Source organism: Dermacentor silvarum, chromosome 9 (genome assembly GCF_013339745.2).
Source record: "Dermacentor silvarum isolate Dsil-2018 chromosome 9, BIME_Dsil_1.4, whole genome shotgun sequence".
Lineage (NCBI taxonomy): Eukaryota > Metazoa > Arthropoda > Arachnida > Ixodida > Ixodidae > Dermacentor > Dermacentor silvarum.
This window is the reverse complement of record NC_051162.1, coordinates 116,425,509-116,442,826: the sequence shown is the minus strand read 5'-3', so window position 1 is coordinate 116,442,826 and position 17,318 is coordinate 116,425,509. Positions and strand designations below refer to the sequence as shown.

Genomic DNA, 17,318 nt, shown 5'->3' with positions numbered 1-17,318 from the left:
AGTTCCAGTTTAACTCCGGAGAGAAAAAATATCGATTAAAACCGGCTTGAACCGGTTCGAGCCTATTGACATAACCAAGAATATTTACAGGAACACAGCACAAAAATAGTTTTGTGCAAGAATTTTACGTTGCTGCTACGCTCCTCTGAAAGATAACGCGTACTTTCTTCAGGCCACACGTAGTTACAAAACAATTCCGGAATCTATGTAAAGTGAAAATTTCTTTTAAGGAGAGAGACAGATGAATAGTATATTGAGAAAACGCACAACCCTGTAACCTGCTAATCTACTCAGGGAAAAGGTAAGATGAGAAAAAGAGAAGACAGAGGAGTAATGATGAGGCCAGGCAGTATAATGAGGTCGTATACAGGCTCATGTTCGAGAGGCCAGTTCACAGCCTTGAATCTAGGCCTGCGTAAAGTAAACATTCTGAAATAGACTTTATGGCTCGCTTTGTTCATATGTCTGGCCAAGGGCCCAGGAACAACATTCCGTCACGGAAATACGTCATAGAACATAATACAAAGAAAGAAACGAGAAGAAAAAGTTCCACAAACATGCAAAATTTGGAAATCGAACCCACGACCTCTCGGTCCGCGACGATAGATCGCCGAGCGTTTAACCCATTGCGCCACAAACGCATTTGCAGAGAGCTACACAGACGCGCCTTATATATCTAACACTCCTCCGTGTACCCGCGCTCTTGCTCGGGGCGGTGCCGCCGCCTACGAGCAGAAAAGAGAAGTACTGCATTATGACACTAATGCGCACCGACAGTGAACGCTTCGGTGGTCTCAGCACTACGACGCCTCGATGCCAGCATTCGAAGGGACGCTGGCATCAAGAAGCACTACCAACGCCACCTAGGTGGCGTTCACCGTACTCAGCACAGCGGAGCGTGGCCTCCGCAATTAGCTCTGAAAATGTTTCTGAAGTTGATCGCGGAGGCTGCAATTACGACGCGCTGTACGCGCTGATTTGACTCGGTGACGATTCAGTTACGTGCTTTGTCTTGCGCGTTGTATTAGTGTGTCAGTTACGTGCTTCGTCTTTCGCGTTGTGCTAGCGTGTGCATTTTTTACTTAGCGACTTGTGATTATGTGGTGCCAAGGAAAATATCAATGCCTGCCACTCACAATTATGGTGAGCACAAGCAACTCACCGTGCCTCCGGTGCCATGCAAACATTGTCGCGTTAACGCAGCACCTCGCTACGCCCCGCCCCTCCCCCTACCATGTACGCTGAAAACCCCACTAACGATGTTGCCACATTAAACATGTAGCAACATGCTAAATTTAAAATACAAAAGACTGCGTATTGAAAACTGAAGTAGCATAGTTTAGCCAGAAGTGCTGGAAAATGCATGGATGAAAAGTTGCAGAAAAGATGGCCAACATGGACCGAAAACCGTTTTATTTTTTTTTAGGTTTCGCAGAAAATTCTGACGTTCCTGTTCAGCTCCAGTTGGATCAAAAATAACAATTTTTTTCAGGTTTTCGATTTACTTCCGCTTCGATACCCTGTTGCTGTCTATATTTAGCCGTCTATGGCAAGTGTTGGAACACGTTTTGTGCAGTCAAACGTCGACCGTGGCCATCGCAACATTCCACCCAAGACCGGTTTCTGCAATCACTGCGGCTGGATCAGAATTGACTTGAAGCCTGTTTGCCCTTTTCGATTTCGGTTTTCCTGCTGGAAATTTACTAATATGCCTGTCACATGGGCACTTTTTACCGTGCTTGAATCAATCATGATCGAACTCGGTAAACGTCGCACGCTGTTCGATGGTCATATCCAAGCACGTTTGACTTGGTACCTCCTCCTCAGCTCAATCACGCTTCGTCGATTGCATGGTCAAAACTCGCGAGTGTGATCTGGGGCTCCTTTCAGGCACGCCCAAGCTCATTGAACTAGCAAGCCTGAAACAAGAATAAAAATTGACCACAAGATAACCCGAGGAAGAATACACACCAATAAATCATGTGTCACTTTATTATATTCGTTTAGTATATTGACTGCATGGGTTCGCAGTTGCTAGCAGATATTGCATTAGTAAACTAATTAAGTATCGCAGAGCTTTTGCTGCTAAAGATTGCTTTGTAGGCTACTGTTGTTTTTAGTCCTATGTGACCCAGCTGCAACTTAAATTGGCATAAAATAAACAAATACGTTTGCGATTCGTTCATGTCGCCTAAAACCTACTCGTGGAAATCAAAAAGTGTAAATTTTGTTTCCGTTCATAATTTTTTTTTCACTCAATACAAAGCCTTTAGCGGTATCAAATGCACATTTGTCGCCATCAACCTTCTGATTTGAGCACATTTGTAGAAACGTCACGCAGGCGGATTATCGATCACGATCAATGTTGCTACAGGCACTGAATTGTACCGTCGAGCAAGCTACTTCATTTTTTTTGTTGGTGACGCTTTGAATTTGAAATTTCAATACAAACCTACTACTTCGACGTGGGTCGAAAGAACCACTCATGTGACGTGGGCACGACATTGTGACGGCAATGCAATTGTTTGATCATGTGATTTGTTGACTCTATTTGATTTATGGTGCGCAGATGCCATCGACTACGTCAAGATGCGGCTGATAGCAGCGGCCGCTGTTATCATTGTAAGCTGCCTCTTAATGGCGCTGACGTTCATGGGGGTCCTGAAGAAGACGGGATCCCAGAAAAACCTGCCCTGCGTCAGCGAAGAGTGCCAGGAGGTGACGTCACTAAACAAACGCACAAAACTTTGCGGCAATGAAGTAAACGCTGCATGGACGAAACTTCTTCTCAAGTGTCACTGCGCCAAGTAGTCCGTGGCAGAGTTCGAGAGCGCTTGCTGTTTCATCAGTTTCTCCAGTTTCTCGAAGCACGGTCTCCTGACAGTTACGGAATCAAATGAACGTTCACTGAATCAACTGGATATGTATTGAATTAATCATGGTAAAGGACATTTACTGAATACTCGCAGATCGCTACTCGAGGCGGTTTCTCATTTGCCTAATCGCTGAAGAAAAAAAATAATTAGTACTTGACACACAGTGGCGGATTCTAAGTCTTGCATTCATATAAGTGATGTAGCAAATAAGATGTCTGCGTCTTCGGTTGCCAAGCCTAACGCTCAATGTCGAATAGGGCATGCCGGAATATTTCGGGAGCACGGTCACGCGCGAGCTTCCTCTATCATAGCTTTTCCTTCATTGCCACAGGAGCCTAGGCGCGATGATATAGAGAGTCCACGACGACACTATTTCTATGGCCTCTGAGATCTGGTGGCACCGGCACGCGTCACCCGATCTCGTGCCCCATGCTAATATCGTAGAGTTTCGTGACAAGAACACTAGCGTGAAATCTAGTTCTAATGTCTGTGCGTGAAAAGGGTGTGGTACAGGTATATCTGTTCAAGCAGCATGCCTGATAATGGACAGCTCATGCATTTCTCTAAACTTCGTCCTTCTGACTTAGACGACCTTGTGGATCTTCATACTAACATTTCTTTAATAACTTTTCCCCTCGCAATAATTTTATATGAGAACAAATAATCTCACTCAACGATTCAGGAATTTTCAGAACGCTACAAGCACAATAAACTTTATAGATTAAAAAAATAATTAGACACCAAGGTGCGCATTACTTGGCAAAATGAGTATAGACACATTAGTACAATGAACACTTATGGTGCAATGAACTACGAAGCTGATGCAGCATTCCAAGTCATCGAGCAGCTTTCTTTCCCGTTGATCTAAGTATTTAAGTTTCTTGTTGATTTCAGTCTGCCCTATATTTCAAGCATTCTCGCTATTTTGTCTGTTCGTCTCATTTATATATATATATATATATATATATATATATATATATATATAAGACGAATGGGAACCAAGCAGCTCGATTTTGTTAAACATGACTATAAGTATAAAGCCAACAGACAATGAAGCCAAGGAAAGCATCGGTGAAATAAGTTGTGGTTGCAATTGAAATCTAGAAAATAATAAAGAAAACGGAAATGAATTTGGAAGAAAATATAACTAGTCGCCGGTCGTATACATGTATGTATACGACCGGCGACCGGTGTATGTTTGTATATTGCACTGAAGGCGAATGACTGGCGCTTCGATGTCTGGGAAAATAAGACGACAATGATCGGTCGTTGTGGTTGCCGCTCTAGCTCGCGCTCGTCAGTAGCCAGACCTGCCTAAAGTCCCTAAAGACCTGCCTTTCGAATAGCCTTTTGCAACGCAACGCCCAGCCCTGCTTGAAGACCAACGTCCCCATTAAACGCGATAGCGTTAAGGATCCCGTGTCGCAAAAGATCCAGCGTTGGTGTCGGTGCCGGCTCCGGCGTTAAGCGTAATAATCAACCCGAACCACCCCGCCCACAAAGGCCCTCCTAGTGGCGCAAGGCGTTAGTGAACAAAAATTTAATCTCTCAAAGTAAAATCCTTAAGAAAAATTGTAAAGGACGACTTAACCACAACCTATATATACAGACGTGATAGCGTCGGATTGTAAGTTGAATATACGAGAAAAAAGCCTGATAAGCTGCCAGGGATCTTTGAATGCTATCGCGTTCCACTCTTAAAGAGGAAGCTTAAGCGTCCTCCAATTCTGATGGTGTTTCACTATACTTTGGTTGTAGGCATCATTGAGAGGAATGTTGAAAACCGAGCCTTTTTCAATTTTGATCGGGCCCCATGTCGCAGAAAATGTGGTGTCGGTGTCGGCGTCAACGGCGTCCAATAACGCTCTATATCTATCTATATATATATATATATATATATATATATATATATATATATGGATGCCTTATACCGGTTTCCTTGTTGGCATTGAAGTCCTAGGGCGACTTCAATGCTCGTCTGGCCTCCCTTACAATAATTCGCCCATATTCGCACACTGCATGCTCGAGCTCACCTTCAACGCGTGGCCGTACGGATACGGAAGCCATGTATATTTTTTTTTCGTTTTCGAATTTGCCCTTTCCCCCAAAAAATGTGTACCAGCACATTGACGAAAGGAGACCTACGTGCAGTCATTGTGTTAAGCGTACTAGTGACAGGATTGTGTAAGCTTTCGATATCAAAAGGCCTATCACAATTTGCGTAAAAGACGGTTGCCCGGCCTCATGGCACATACCAGCAAACACTAGAGGGTGCATCAATACCACGTTTGGGAGAGCGGCGCTGTCATCGAGGCACCCTATCAAATACAAATTTATTGAGCGCTTTCAGATTTCAACACAGAAAGAAAGTGCATCATTACTTTCAGGCCCTCATAGTAAATTATTTAGGGCACTCCGACGTTTTCTAGCACTTTTATCGATATAGGAGTTTACTGGTTTGGACCTTAATATAGGACAAGTCGGAAATGTCGTGTCAGTAAAATAGAGCGATGTAAGCCCTATTGCCGAAGCCCACCAAAATGCGCGGTTTGACTGTATCCTTGTGCAGGTGATGCTCCGGGCCGACAGCCTAGCGGACAGCAACGTCCAACCCTGCCGTGACTTCTACCGCCACGTGTGCTATCACTGGATTGAGAGGCCAACGGGCAAGCAGCCATCCTCGTTCATGATTGACGTGGCGCGCAACTTCACGCATGTCTGGCACCGGGAGCTCACCGTGGACCGTATACAAGGCGACTATGTGCCGCTGAAGCAGGACGCCTCACATTTCTACCGTTCCTGTCGCGCCTTTCTCGAAAAACCGATTGACGTCGGCGCCGTCGCGCAGGAATTGTTCAACGTGAGTTTGCCTGACAGTGGAGGCGGTACAAAGCAGTCCCTCTCCACTTCCTAGCCTGCGGCCACATTTCAAAGACAAATCCTGTTCAAGAACAGCTTGAGCACAAATCAGTTCTGTCGGCTATATCCGCTGTCAAAAGATATGCGCTCTAGCAGTCAGTCACGCACCATAGAGCAACTGTTTGGAGCATAGGACTGGACCTTTATTAGCTGGCAAAAATTATGTAATCAAAGCCTTCAAAAGTGCTCTTCAAAAGGTATGGTTTGTTTGTACGCCGGTCTTTAGGGAAAGGTAAGGTAGAGGTAATTGGAGATCGCTGACGTAGTTGGGAATTGAGGTAGAGCACTGCACGGGCTCGGGCTTACCCGAAAGCCCGGGCCCGGCCCGGCCCGTGGGCCGGTCCGGGCCGGGTAGAGCAGTTTTTAGGGGCGAAGCTCCGTAGGGCGTGGGTCTGTCCTTCCTCCGGCCACTACCGGCGATGTAGTATGTAGCCACCTGTAGTTTTATGAAGTGTTCACTAGATGGCGTTCCGGTTCCGGTTGCACTTCCGGTTCCACTTCCGGTTCCGGTTCCACTTTGTTCCGGTTCCACTTTCCGGTTCCGGTTCCGATGGCGTCGACAACAGTTCTGCGCGTTGCTGGTGCTGCTGCATGTCCAAGTTTATACAGCTGATAAAACTACCTTGAGTCGACCCCATGGCTGCTTCGCATACTACTCAGGGTTCCCCTACGGGAAGATGGTGTAATTTTCTCTCTCGTTCCCGACGCGCGCTCTCTTTATCTCTCGTCCGTAGCTGTGGTTTACCCGAATGATCCCCCGGTGCTTCGCCCACTCATCATCATTCACTTCGTGGATATGCTGTGATCTTTTTCTCGGGCTCGGGCCGGGCTCGGGCACGACGTGTGCTGTTTGACCCGGGCCCGGGCCGCGCTGGGGTTTTTTGACGCGGGCCCGGGCCTGGCTCGGGCTTTCTGGTGGTGTCCATGTAAGGTGCAGTGAGTTATTCTCGGGCGTCTCAACTCTGAAAAACATATATTTTTCGGTCTCGGGTCGGGTACGGGACGGGCTCGGGCCTAAGGTAGAGGGGTGGCGGGCCGGGCCGGGCGGGTAACGTAGTATATTTCCGGGCCCGGGCCGGGCCCGTGTCTCGCCATAAAGTTTTGATCGGGCTCGGGCGGGCAGCTCAACGTAAAAACGGGCCCGGGCCGGGCCCGGGCTGAAAAAATCGGCCCGTGCAGTGCTCTAAATTGAGGTGGTTGGCTATCGCTGCGAGAGGCCGCCGTTCTTCAGTGGACATGAAAGATGATGAGAAGAAAGACGATCTTGAAAAGCTTTATCTGTTAGTGTTCTTATATACTCGGTATTGTTTATTACTATTTGGAGTTCTTAACGCGCACCCAGGACATGGTATACACAAATGTTGTCCCATCCTGCGGCTACTGAATGCGGAAGCTGCGTCTCGAAATCAAATTCGCGCTTGATTTTTCAGCACCAGGGTGCCTTAGCCGCAGATTCATCACGTCGGGTAGATAGACTGATGAGAAGACAAAAATTGAGGGTGATGTGAGAAATGTTCAGCTGACGCAGCATAAGACTATTGGACATCTCGAGAAGAGGCTTGCACCATGCACTCAGTGATGACCACGACGACGATGATGATCATTCAGATGGTAGTGAGGTAACGGAGTGATGATGGTGATGACCATGTGCTTGCTTTGCAGGCGCTGAAGGTACCCTTGCCAAAATGGTTCGCGGAAACGAGTTCGGAAAACTTCTTGCACAATATCCTTCACCTTTCTCTGGTGAACCGTTTCCACACGCTGGTCAGCACAACCCCTATCGTGAGTGACACGGAAAAGGCTCTCCTGATCCGCAGAGAGCCACCGTTTCACCTTCTGGTGACACCCATGTACGAGTGGCACCTGGGAAAGTACGCGAGAGCCGTCCTCAAGGCGATTGGCAAGGAACACGCCAGCGACGCGGTCATCGACGAAGTCCTGAAGCTGGACCTCAAGAGAGCCCACATGGTTGTCCAGGCGGGAAGATCAGAGCGAAGGCTGGAAGACGCCAGCTGTCAGGGTTTCCCAGCGGATACCTGGTGGCGAGCACTCGAGAAGGATCTCTCCCGGGAAGGACACGTGGCGAAGATAGCAGGTGCGGACGCAATCTGCAAGGACCTGAACAGCGTCCTCATACGTACCACCAGCGCGGCTCGACCGCTGTACGTGCTCGCACTTCTAGCGGTCCCCGTATTCACGTACGATTACGAGCTGTCCGAGGACCGCAGTGATGTCGCCGTCAAGGGTGCTTGCTACCGTGCCACAGGGGCTGCGTACGAGGACGTCTGGCTGCAGCTGATGAGCAGCTTCCTGTCCGTCAGTAAGCGTGTCGAGGAGGTGGTCGACGAGTACATGCGCTTCATCAAGTCCCGCATGAGCGACCACATCCGCGCCAGGAGCTGGATGAGCGAACGCGACCGCAGCGTTTCGCTCGGCAAGCTCCAACAGGCGCGGATGTTGCGCTTCCGCTCCGCCGCGTTGACCGAGAGGGCGGTTCGGTGCTACGCCGGAAAGTACAGCAAGTCGGCGAACTTCACTTCGAACCTGGTGGTGCTGCGTGGCCGCGATGTCGAGAAGTGTCTGTTCTACCCGGAATTCAGCGGCAGCGACTCCCGCGTCACGAAGATCCTGGCCGGCACGGACTTGGTCGCAGACCCGGAGACCCTGACGGTGTACGTGCCGGTATCGTTCGCGATTCCCCCGATGTACTACCGGCGAGTCCAGGACGACAAGTTCGTCAACATGGCGACGCTGGGCGTCCAGCTCGCGCGCAAGGTATCTCGCCAATCTTTTTTTTAACTCGCAGCACGATAAGGTTATCTCCCACAACATCTGCGACGATGAACGAAAAGCTACGGCGGCGGAGCTTCTGCACATGCGTACTGTCCCGTGTAGTCGGACAGAGCCTGAGAACTTAGAATTTCTGTTTCGATAGAGGAAAGGTGCTCTTCTATTCTATTCTAGACATTGTCAAATTCCGCCATATTGTCGAATTCGCCATCTTGCCAGCTACAATTGACTCACAAGGTTGCTACGGTCTCTATGATTGGCTCAAAAATGCCAAGATAGCGAAATTCGACAACATGGCGAAATTTGACCGCGTCCAGAATCCCATGCCATATTCTGTTACGCTATAGTTTCGGTTTCTCACTGCAGATACTGATTCTATCTTGATACTTGCCATGGTTTCGTATTTTTCATAACGCGGCAGAGCAAAGCGAAGTATATTCTAGTTTAACACTGAGTGGTGTCTTTTGTCTTAGTTCAAGTGACTGTATTTGCTTAAACAAATCTAAACGAGACAGTGGGACTACGAGAATTGCCATGCGCGCGCTTCGCCACCATAGTTTTCTCCTCATCGCCACATTAAGCTGTCCTCAAGTATAGTCCTCTTGGTGAAGTCTGTTCACGTTGAATCAGTGTGTCAGAGTGTTGTATTAAGGAGTGCTCAACAAAGCGAGAACAGACTTGAGTGTTGTCGCTGACGTATTTTATTCCACTATGTTTCTGTCTTCGTCCTGTTAGTGCCTATCCAGTTTCCCGAATCCCCATGAGCCTAAATGGGTGTACTGCTTCACAAAAATACATAAGCACAGCAGCTTAGACATCTATACCCTGTGTCATTCTTATTAGGTAACGCTGCGTAAACTGCATAAATTTCTACGGAATAATTAATGTATTACAACTACAACCTGGCAGAAAACACGTATTATTTGTGCATCTTTGTTATTTCTGTACACGACGTGCTATGCTGTTCTGCACGAGTCCAAAGGGTTCGTCTCAATACTCTTATTCTTTGGTAAAAACATTCCTTTCTTGTAATAACTGCATCATATATTGCGATATAATATACTAGAACTGGTGTTACATTGATTTACATCACGCATAAGTATATCTTTCACTCACACATGACGCACAAATGTTTGCCTCACAAATGATAGCCGTGAGAAAAGCCATGTTTACCCGCCACAGCGTGGCCTGCGGCAGCAATTGTGACCTCTTTTTCCTACCTCGAGCCAACCTAAAATTACCTAAGCCAACTCAGGACTCGGTGCATCATTGCAGTCACAGCCAAGTTTCTGGGTGGACCGGGGAAAGCACCTTTAATGGGCACTGATGATGATACAGGAAGCAATGTTATCTTCGAAACAAGTTTTCTTCTTGTAGAAATAAATAAATGTTTGCGTTACTGAGCTTATTGGTGTAACGTGATTATTTTAGGAGCGCGTTCAGTCGAGAAAAATGACAATGAAGGCCACGACACGCAACACTAAGTGTCCTGTGTTATCATACCTATTGTGTCCGTGCGCAGTTATAATGATAATGTAAAAGACGCACAGATTATGCCTGTACAATACAAATTACATTGCACGCACCATTGGCCATACTATCCAAACTAATCGCCCATGTCAGAGCAACATGAATTAACAGTTTCACTGAATGCACCGAGATTACCTGCCAACGCAATAGAGCCGCAAACATGATGCATAGTTTAGCAGTTGTCACTTGCACATTAGGGTTAAACAAACACTGGAAACAAACACTAAATCACTTAAGATTCATAAAATATTTTTCCAAACTGTGTTTTTGTTAATTTCGCCGTAAAAGATTGATTACAATTACAGAAAATGAAGATAATTCACGGGTCTAGGTGATAGCATGTGTCAGGTTGCCACCACAGCCCAAAGCCACGGAAGGCTTCATGCTTTCTCTGTTCCAAGTACTATCTTCGTTTCTTTTCATGCTGTGAATTTCGAAAATTAGTAAACTAACTAGCCGAAAAAGTAGTGACATGGGAAACATTCCAGGATATCAGGTTGTTCATCCCCAGGCAGGCGCAAGTTGGAATGAGCTAGCGCAAGGCAGGGGTAATTGGAGATCACAGGGAGAGGCCTTCGTCCTGCAGTGGACATAAATATAGGCTGATGATGATGATGATGATCCCCGGACCAAGGTAATCGCAGGTCTCGATCTGCTGTCGCAGTCGGAAGCCTCAGAAGGTCTTATCTGTTTCCATTTTAGAAATGATCTCTTTTTTGTCCTCGTGCTGTATATTTAGAACAGGGGTCACTAACTAGCCGAGCAGCTGGACACTTGATAAGCATCCCACGGTTTCAACTCGTCGATTCCAAGGGCAATGATATCAGATGTCAGGGAGCTCCCCAGAGCCCGAAGCCTCCGAATACTTTACCGGTTTCTGTTTTATATACCATCCTATAGCTTGTCCTCGTGTCACAGATATGGAGCAGGAGTCACCAACCAACTCGCACCTTTAGGTACTCTCCTTCCTGGACCGGAAGAGCTTCAACCCAGAGGCGACGGTCGACAACGGGACAGCGGGCACCACCAAAGGCGACGGCTGGAGCCCCGGTACGCTGGCCAACTACACGGCCATCCAGACGTGCTACTCGGGCGTCTCGGCCAGGTACCTCAGGCACCTCGACGACTCCCAGTTCGACGACGCGTTCGCGGTCGTGGACGCCTTGCGGCTCGCGTACGCCGGCAAGATCGAGTACGACGTCGACGTCGTCAAGAGGAAGGAGAAGCGCTTGAAGGACTCGAACGCGGCGTTGTTCAAGCTTGCCTGCCTTTCTCTGTGCACGGCCCGCGACGCCCCTGCTGACGTCAACACCCTGGACTTCGAGACGTCGTACGCGGCGTGCCTGTTTGCCGTGACTAGCCTGCCTCAGTTCGCCCAGGCCCTTCAGTGTCAGCCCCGAGACCGCATGTGGAGCATAAACCGATGCTGTGTCGACTAGACACCCTCCCAATGCGTTTTCTTTTATTTATTTCTTTTCGAGGAGGTGTCGTTGCTGTCATCTTTTTGTGTTTTTTTATCCGGACTTTTATTACATAAATGTCCACTTGATTCGGTTTCTGTCCCATATCTGGCTAACCGAGCAGTCGCAAGAAAATGTACAAATATAACCATCAATGCCTTAACGCTTTCTAAATTGTTATCGCTAGCTTCGGCGACACTCACCGCGATGGTTTAATGGGCTACGACGTTCTATTCTTTTAAATGTTCATTTTTTTTTGTGAGCTGGCTTCACAGGAGTAGAACTTATGTTCCTTTAATGGGAATCCTGATGGCGGCGCCAGAATTTACGTGCATATCCTTTCCAATCTTCGCTTAGAAATTATTTGGCATTCCACGTCTTTCTATGAAAGCTTTCCCCTCACAATACGGGATGAAGTTAAGTGGAAAACCAATGTAACATTTCGTCGCAGATCTTGGGAAGGGGATGGTAATCACAGCATTATTCGCTATGCTTTGAACACTGAGCGGCTCCGTGGCAGATTTGGGCCGTTAATCTCTCTAACCTGTGCTCTCAGGTTAGCTTCGTTTAGGTAGAGTGCATTAGAATGGGGGAGTAGGTCCAGCGGACGCCTTAAAAAGCGCCGAGGGTCATGCAAAACATGCTGAAATTGCGGCGGCGCTGCCGTCGCCTTTTCCCGAAGCATCGGCTTTTTCGGCAGCGCCCATTGGCTGAGTAGCTACATGTTAGCTCGATGAGCTCCCGGTCTGAGTAGCTACATGTTACGTGCTCGACACCAGGGCGTAGCCAGGGGGGGGGGGGGGTTGGGGGGTTTAAACCCCCCCCCCCCGAAATTTTTATCCGCAACCCCCCCCCCCCCCCCCCAACCCCACTTACCCGCCCTTTGTTTGCGTCGCTTCGCGCTGACATAATTCATGAAACCGGTGCTACTATCACAATTTCATTCCTGGGCGCATCCGTTTGGGTTGGTAATTTACAGCGAATCATGTCTGCATATGGAAAAAACTGTCACGGTGTTTGTCAAGGCTTTGACACTCTGTGAAGTTTTGGGCGAGAATGTGGCGGCCGCATTCTGAAGCAACAAATGCGCAACAAATGAAGCAACAAATGCGGCAGCCGCATTTTAGATGATGGCGAAAACGCTCGAGGCCCGTTTACTTAGATTTAGTTAGACCCCAAGTGGTCGAAATCTCCGGTATACATTTCCGCCGCTTCCCTTCAGGTGCCGATAGGCCAGCGCTCGCGCAGGATCTTAGGCTACGTTCACACTTGGTCTCGAAGCTGTAGGAAGAGGCAAAATCTTGCAAAAATCCGCCCGCCTAGGCGGCAAAACAGGCAGAAAAACAGGCTGCGAGCCAAATCGGTCTCGGGCCGATTTTTTCGCCATGGCGAAGCAGGCCACGCGGCGGAAAGTCGTTCTGCTTCACTGGAAGCTACACTAGCATGTAAACAACCGGTCGTAAAATTGAACATGGCACCAAACGTGTAGGCTGTAATGCTGATCGACGTGATCAAGAACCAGCCCTTGCTCTACGACAAGAGTGGCACAAAAACGTACTGTCAGCAATACTCGCGATAGTATTCAACGTCGTGCGACCGGAGGTGCGGCAACGAAGCCTTGGCGTGACCTAACTTCTCGCGCTTTTGCAAAGCCAGGCGAACCCACCAGCGCCGTTTCCGAGGTGTCCGCGTCTTCCGTTTATTCATTGTCCATTTCTAGAAAACAAGTAGGTAGAAGTATAAAAGCCATTTCTTCTTCCACTTCCATGGCAGACAATAGTTAGGCAGATTCCTCGTTGGCGCTCCATTATTCTCCTCGCACGTGTACGGTATGTTGCAGAAGTCGCGGGGTGCTTTTCTCGTCGCGACGATAGATTGAGAGCGTAGGTATCACGTAGGACGCGCAGGCTTTGGCGAGCCCCAACATAAGGGCCAGCCCGGGTTTTAGCTGTGGTGTTCCCGTTGCCCCTTTGGTGTCCTGGAGGCGCCGACAATACGAAATGATGAAATGTTATTACAACTTGTAAATAAAAGCTATTAAAGAAATATTATCACGCCTAGGCACCGACCTGTGACTCAGCGCTACCGCGCCCGTGTGCGGAGAATTACGGAACGCCAACGAGGAATTTACCGAAGGTCGCAGATGACACGCGAAGTTGCGTAACATGATCACTTTTGATGACGGTACGTGGGTGAAAGAATGAACATACCGCTCGAAATAATGCGATAATGAGCGCCACCACGCCGACAAACGTACGCAGACTAGATGGATCTGGACGAAAACGGCAGCGGCGGCCGCGGCGGTAGCAAAACAAATGTGAACAATTTGGACAGGCGCGGAAAAAATTTTCCGGCCGCTTTGGCCTTTCCGGCCGCTTTGGCCTTTCCGCCCGCTTGCCGCTTCCCAAGTGTGAACGTAGGTTTAGTCTGCGCGAGAAACGTCTCTTGTTTGCGATACCAGCCCCTACGGAAGGCTGGTAATTACTCTTGTGTTGTTGAATCCCAAACCAGCAATTACGGAAGGCTCGTAGTTGCTGTTTTGTTGTGGAATCCCAAACCAGCAATGTACACACGAAGGGGTTGATGACAGCAGTGAAATTCCACCGACTCGCAATAGAATGCACGAAACAGACAGCCGACAAGCATGAATCACTGCTGGGCGCAGTACAGCGTAAGTAAACTCTTGTTGCAGGCGCTGACAGTTCTCGTCGGAGTTCATGCGTCCTGAGAAATTGATTATGTGCACTATGCACTGAACAATACCGGAGTTCATTCCTGCATCACTAGTACACCAATCAGTCGAGATTCTGTGAGGTACAAGGCCGCTTCCTGTTTGCACCGGCGTAAGTGAAGCAGAAATGAGTTGCACGCATTACTTAAAATGCCTACTCATGCCATATCTATGCTGTGCAGTGAAATATTCTGTACAATTCTGAATCTGTTGACGTAAAGGCAAATGACGGCTGCACGCTCGCACACAGCGGAAGACACAGCGGCCCATGCACTTGCCGCAGGAAATGCAACCCACTCGTATGAGGGAGCAGGGCGACGAAAGCTTCGAAAAAAAAAAAAAAAAAAACATTCTTACGCGTTTTTGCGCGCATTTAAGTTTTCTAGCGCAAAGACGCAGCGAACAAGCTATTGCTATGGAGTAGGTATAGCCTGGTCACACGTGCATTTTCACGCGTATAGCCGTCCTTGACTTGTGAAACGCACTTCGCCCCGACGAGGACGACGCCATCTACGCTTAACGGAAATTAACAATTAATGATGGCTTCTCCGATCGCACGGGTCGGCTCAATGATGCGTTTTCGAAGACTGGTCCATTCAGCGGCGCGATGAGAGACCGTTGCTCCAAACGCCCACTGTGCCTGTCTGTCGTACTTACTGTATTTACTGAGCTTGCTTTACTTTTAACTTAATTTCTTCACAAGCACACGCACATGCGAGGGGGTCCCATGTCTTTGATATACATGTATAGAGTCTGCTTAAACTACCGATATTTATTATCGATCACGTGACCTAGAGGAAAGCAGAAGCTTGCCCCCCCCCCCTGGCTACGCCCCTGCTCGACACAACGATGTTGTAGCGTCGTTTTTGCCGTTTCCGCCTCTCTTACTTCATTTTATTGACTACAGCTCGGTGGGGAATAAAATCACTGTTTCCGCCCCCGTGTATGAAAACTAGATGCAGCAGAGTGAAACCCCTGTCAAAGCTCCATGCAGCTACGGTAAGGCCTCCGACGCTCACCGGCGTGCGATGTTCTTGAGCGCCTATTTCAAAAAAGCCACTGCGCTTCTGGACCCGTAGCGCCATCTCGGTGATTATACACAAACTAGAGTTGGCGTTTCTGCACGGTTCGCACGTTGACCGCGTGGCGGAGATTTGTAAAGTGCGCGCGAGTTCAAAGGTTGAAGCGCACTTGAGCGGTTCGATAGACATCCGAAACCGCGCGAGCTCAAAAGCAAGTAGTTCCGTTTCATCCCGACGCTGCTAGAAGAGGTCTCTTGGACTCTTCGAGCAGTGATAACTCGGACATTGATGCCGCAGCGGCGCAGTTTCGTTCCGATGAGGAAGCTTCAGCAGACCAGCCAGGAACGTCAGCTGTTGTCCACCGCTAAGTTTGTTTTTCGCCTTCCGTTTTCTTTATTCAATTTTAGAACCACTTCAACTGCCCGGTTGCTCTCCAAAATATTAATTACTTTATAGCGTGTCTACTTCATGTGGACAAGACGTGTTGCCACCAGCGCCATAAAAAGGTGGAATTTCGGCCCCAGGGAGATCCGGGCATTGACCACGGGATGACGCTGCGCAGTGGCGCGAAGCGGTTGGCGAGAGCTCTCGATTTTTTCAGCTCTTTTTTTTTCTCTTTTTTTTTTTTACGGCGGAGGTCATTAGGGCTATCTGCGTCAACACCAACAAATATGCATGGATGTATATACTTGACAAACCAACATACAGTGAGAAGGGTGGCTCGTGGAAGCTTAAGGAAGTGACCCCTGCAGAATTGAAGGTCATCTCCCTCCTGCTGAACAGGATGATGCTGGAACTGCCGCGGCTGCATTTCTATCGCAGCACAGCCGAAATTGTTTTCCGGACTTCGCCCACCAAACATCACGTCAAGGCGACGTTACAGCGTGCCCCTGCTCATGCGGCGAATACTATGTTTGAATAATCGAGTAGAAATCACTAGGTGACGGCAAACGAATTCGTATTTGCCTTGTCTTGGCTGGGATCTATGAGGTGTGACTAGCTCACCAATACCGAAGCTGTTCATTATACAAGGTTTAAAATTCACCTCATTTTTTGCGCGTAAACACGCACCAAAAGGTGTGAGAATGTAACAGGAATATTGGGGGACGGGTTGTATGAGAATTTCGGCTTGAGGTATATGGTTTCACGGCAACTCAACCTGCAATTCCGAGAAACCTCATTTAGGGCACAGGTTTCAGCCACGAACGCCGTCGAAAATGTGAGGAACGGGGCCACTTGCCCAAGTTAGGACGACGACGATTCGTGCATCCGCGAATTGAGACGCTTTAGAAATATTTGGGGGTTGTATGGGGTTATTCCCGCAGGTTGTAGACGCGGATTGTTTTTATTATTTCTGTCTGATATGTTGTAAGTGGAGGTGTGGCTTATACACAGAGAAATACGCATATGCGTTCGCTTGGACTACTTCGTAAACTTCGAATACTGAAATTCGAGCAGGAGCGAATATGGGGTAGCATAAAATTTGATTGAATATTTGGAAATATTCGATGTAAGCACAAGCCTAGCTTTCATAGATACAGCAACATACACACAGCTTCCGCGTGACATCGAGTCCGCCGTTCGGCTTCTTCGGTCGGTACTAGTATGCTTGGATCCCTCTTTCGTTCTCTATGAAACACAACGCGTACATGACTGTTGTGTACGACAGCTTAGGTGATGCCGATATGGCGATAGTCCTCGAACCGTACACGACTGCTGATCTCTCAGTAGCGTCTAGGCCTACAGGCCCAGGGGCACCGCTCGCTCAATATTTGCTGGTTGATGGGTTTCCATAGAGAAACTAAGAGACTCGGACGTCACTCTATGTGTAGCCTCCGTGATGCCGGAAATTGGCTTTACTCCGCAATTTTGTCGGCACAGATTCTCCTCTCTTGCTAACATTTCCCGCCCCCGGCATGCAATCCCGACGGGCTCCGCGAGCGCACCTTAGCGATCCGATCAACTGATCCAATCGCGATTTACGTATGGC

At 48.4% G+C, this 17,318-nt stretch overlaps 1 protein-coding gene across 1 annotated transcript; it reads left to right on the top strand.

The window, feature by feature from the left end:
- Positions 1–2,570: 2,570 nt before the first annotated feature.
- On the top strand, positions 2,571–11,571 carry LOC119463850 (uncharacterized). The gene is made up of 4 exons (XM_037724669.2): positions 2,571–2,718; positions 5,446–5,736; positions 7,458–8,570; positions 11,072–11,571. The coding sequence occupies exons 1-4, from the start codon at positions 2,590–2,592 to the stop codon at positions 11,552–11,554; spliced, it is 2,016 nt and encodes a 671-aa protein (XP_037580597.2). The 5' UTR covers positions 2,571–2,589; the 3' UTR covers positions 11,555–11,571.
- The last annotated feature ends 5,747 nt before the right edge of the window (positions 11,572–17,318 follow it).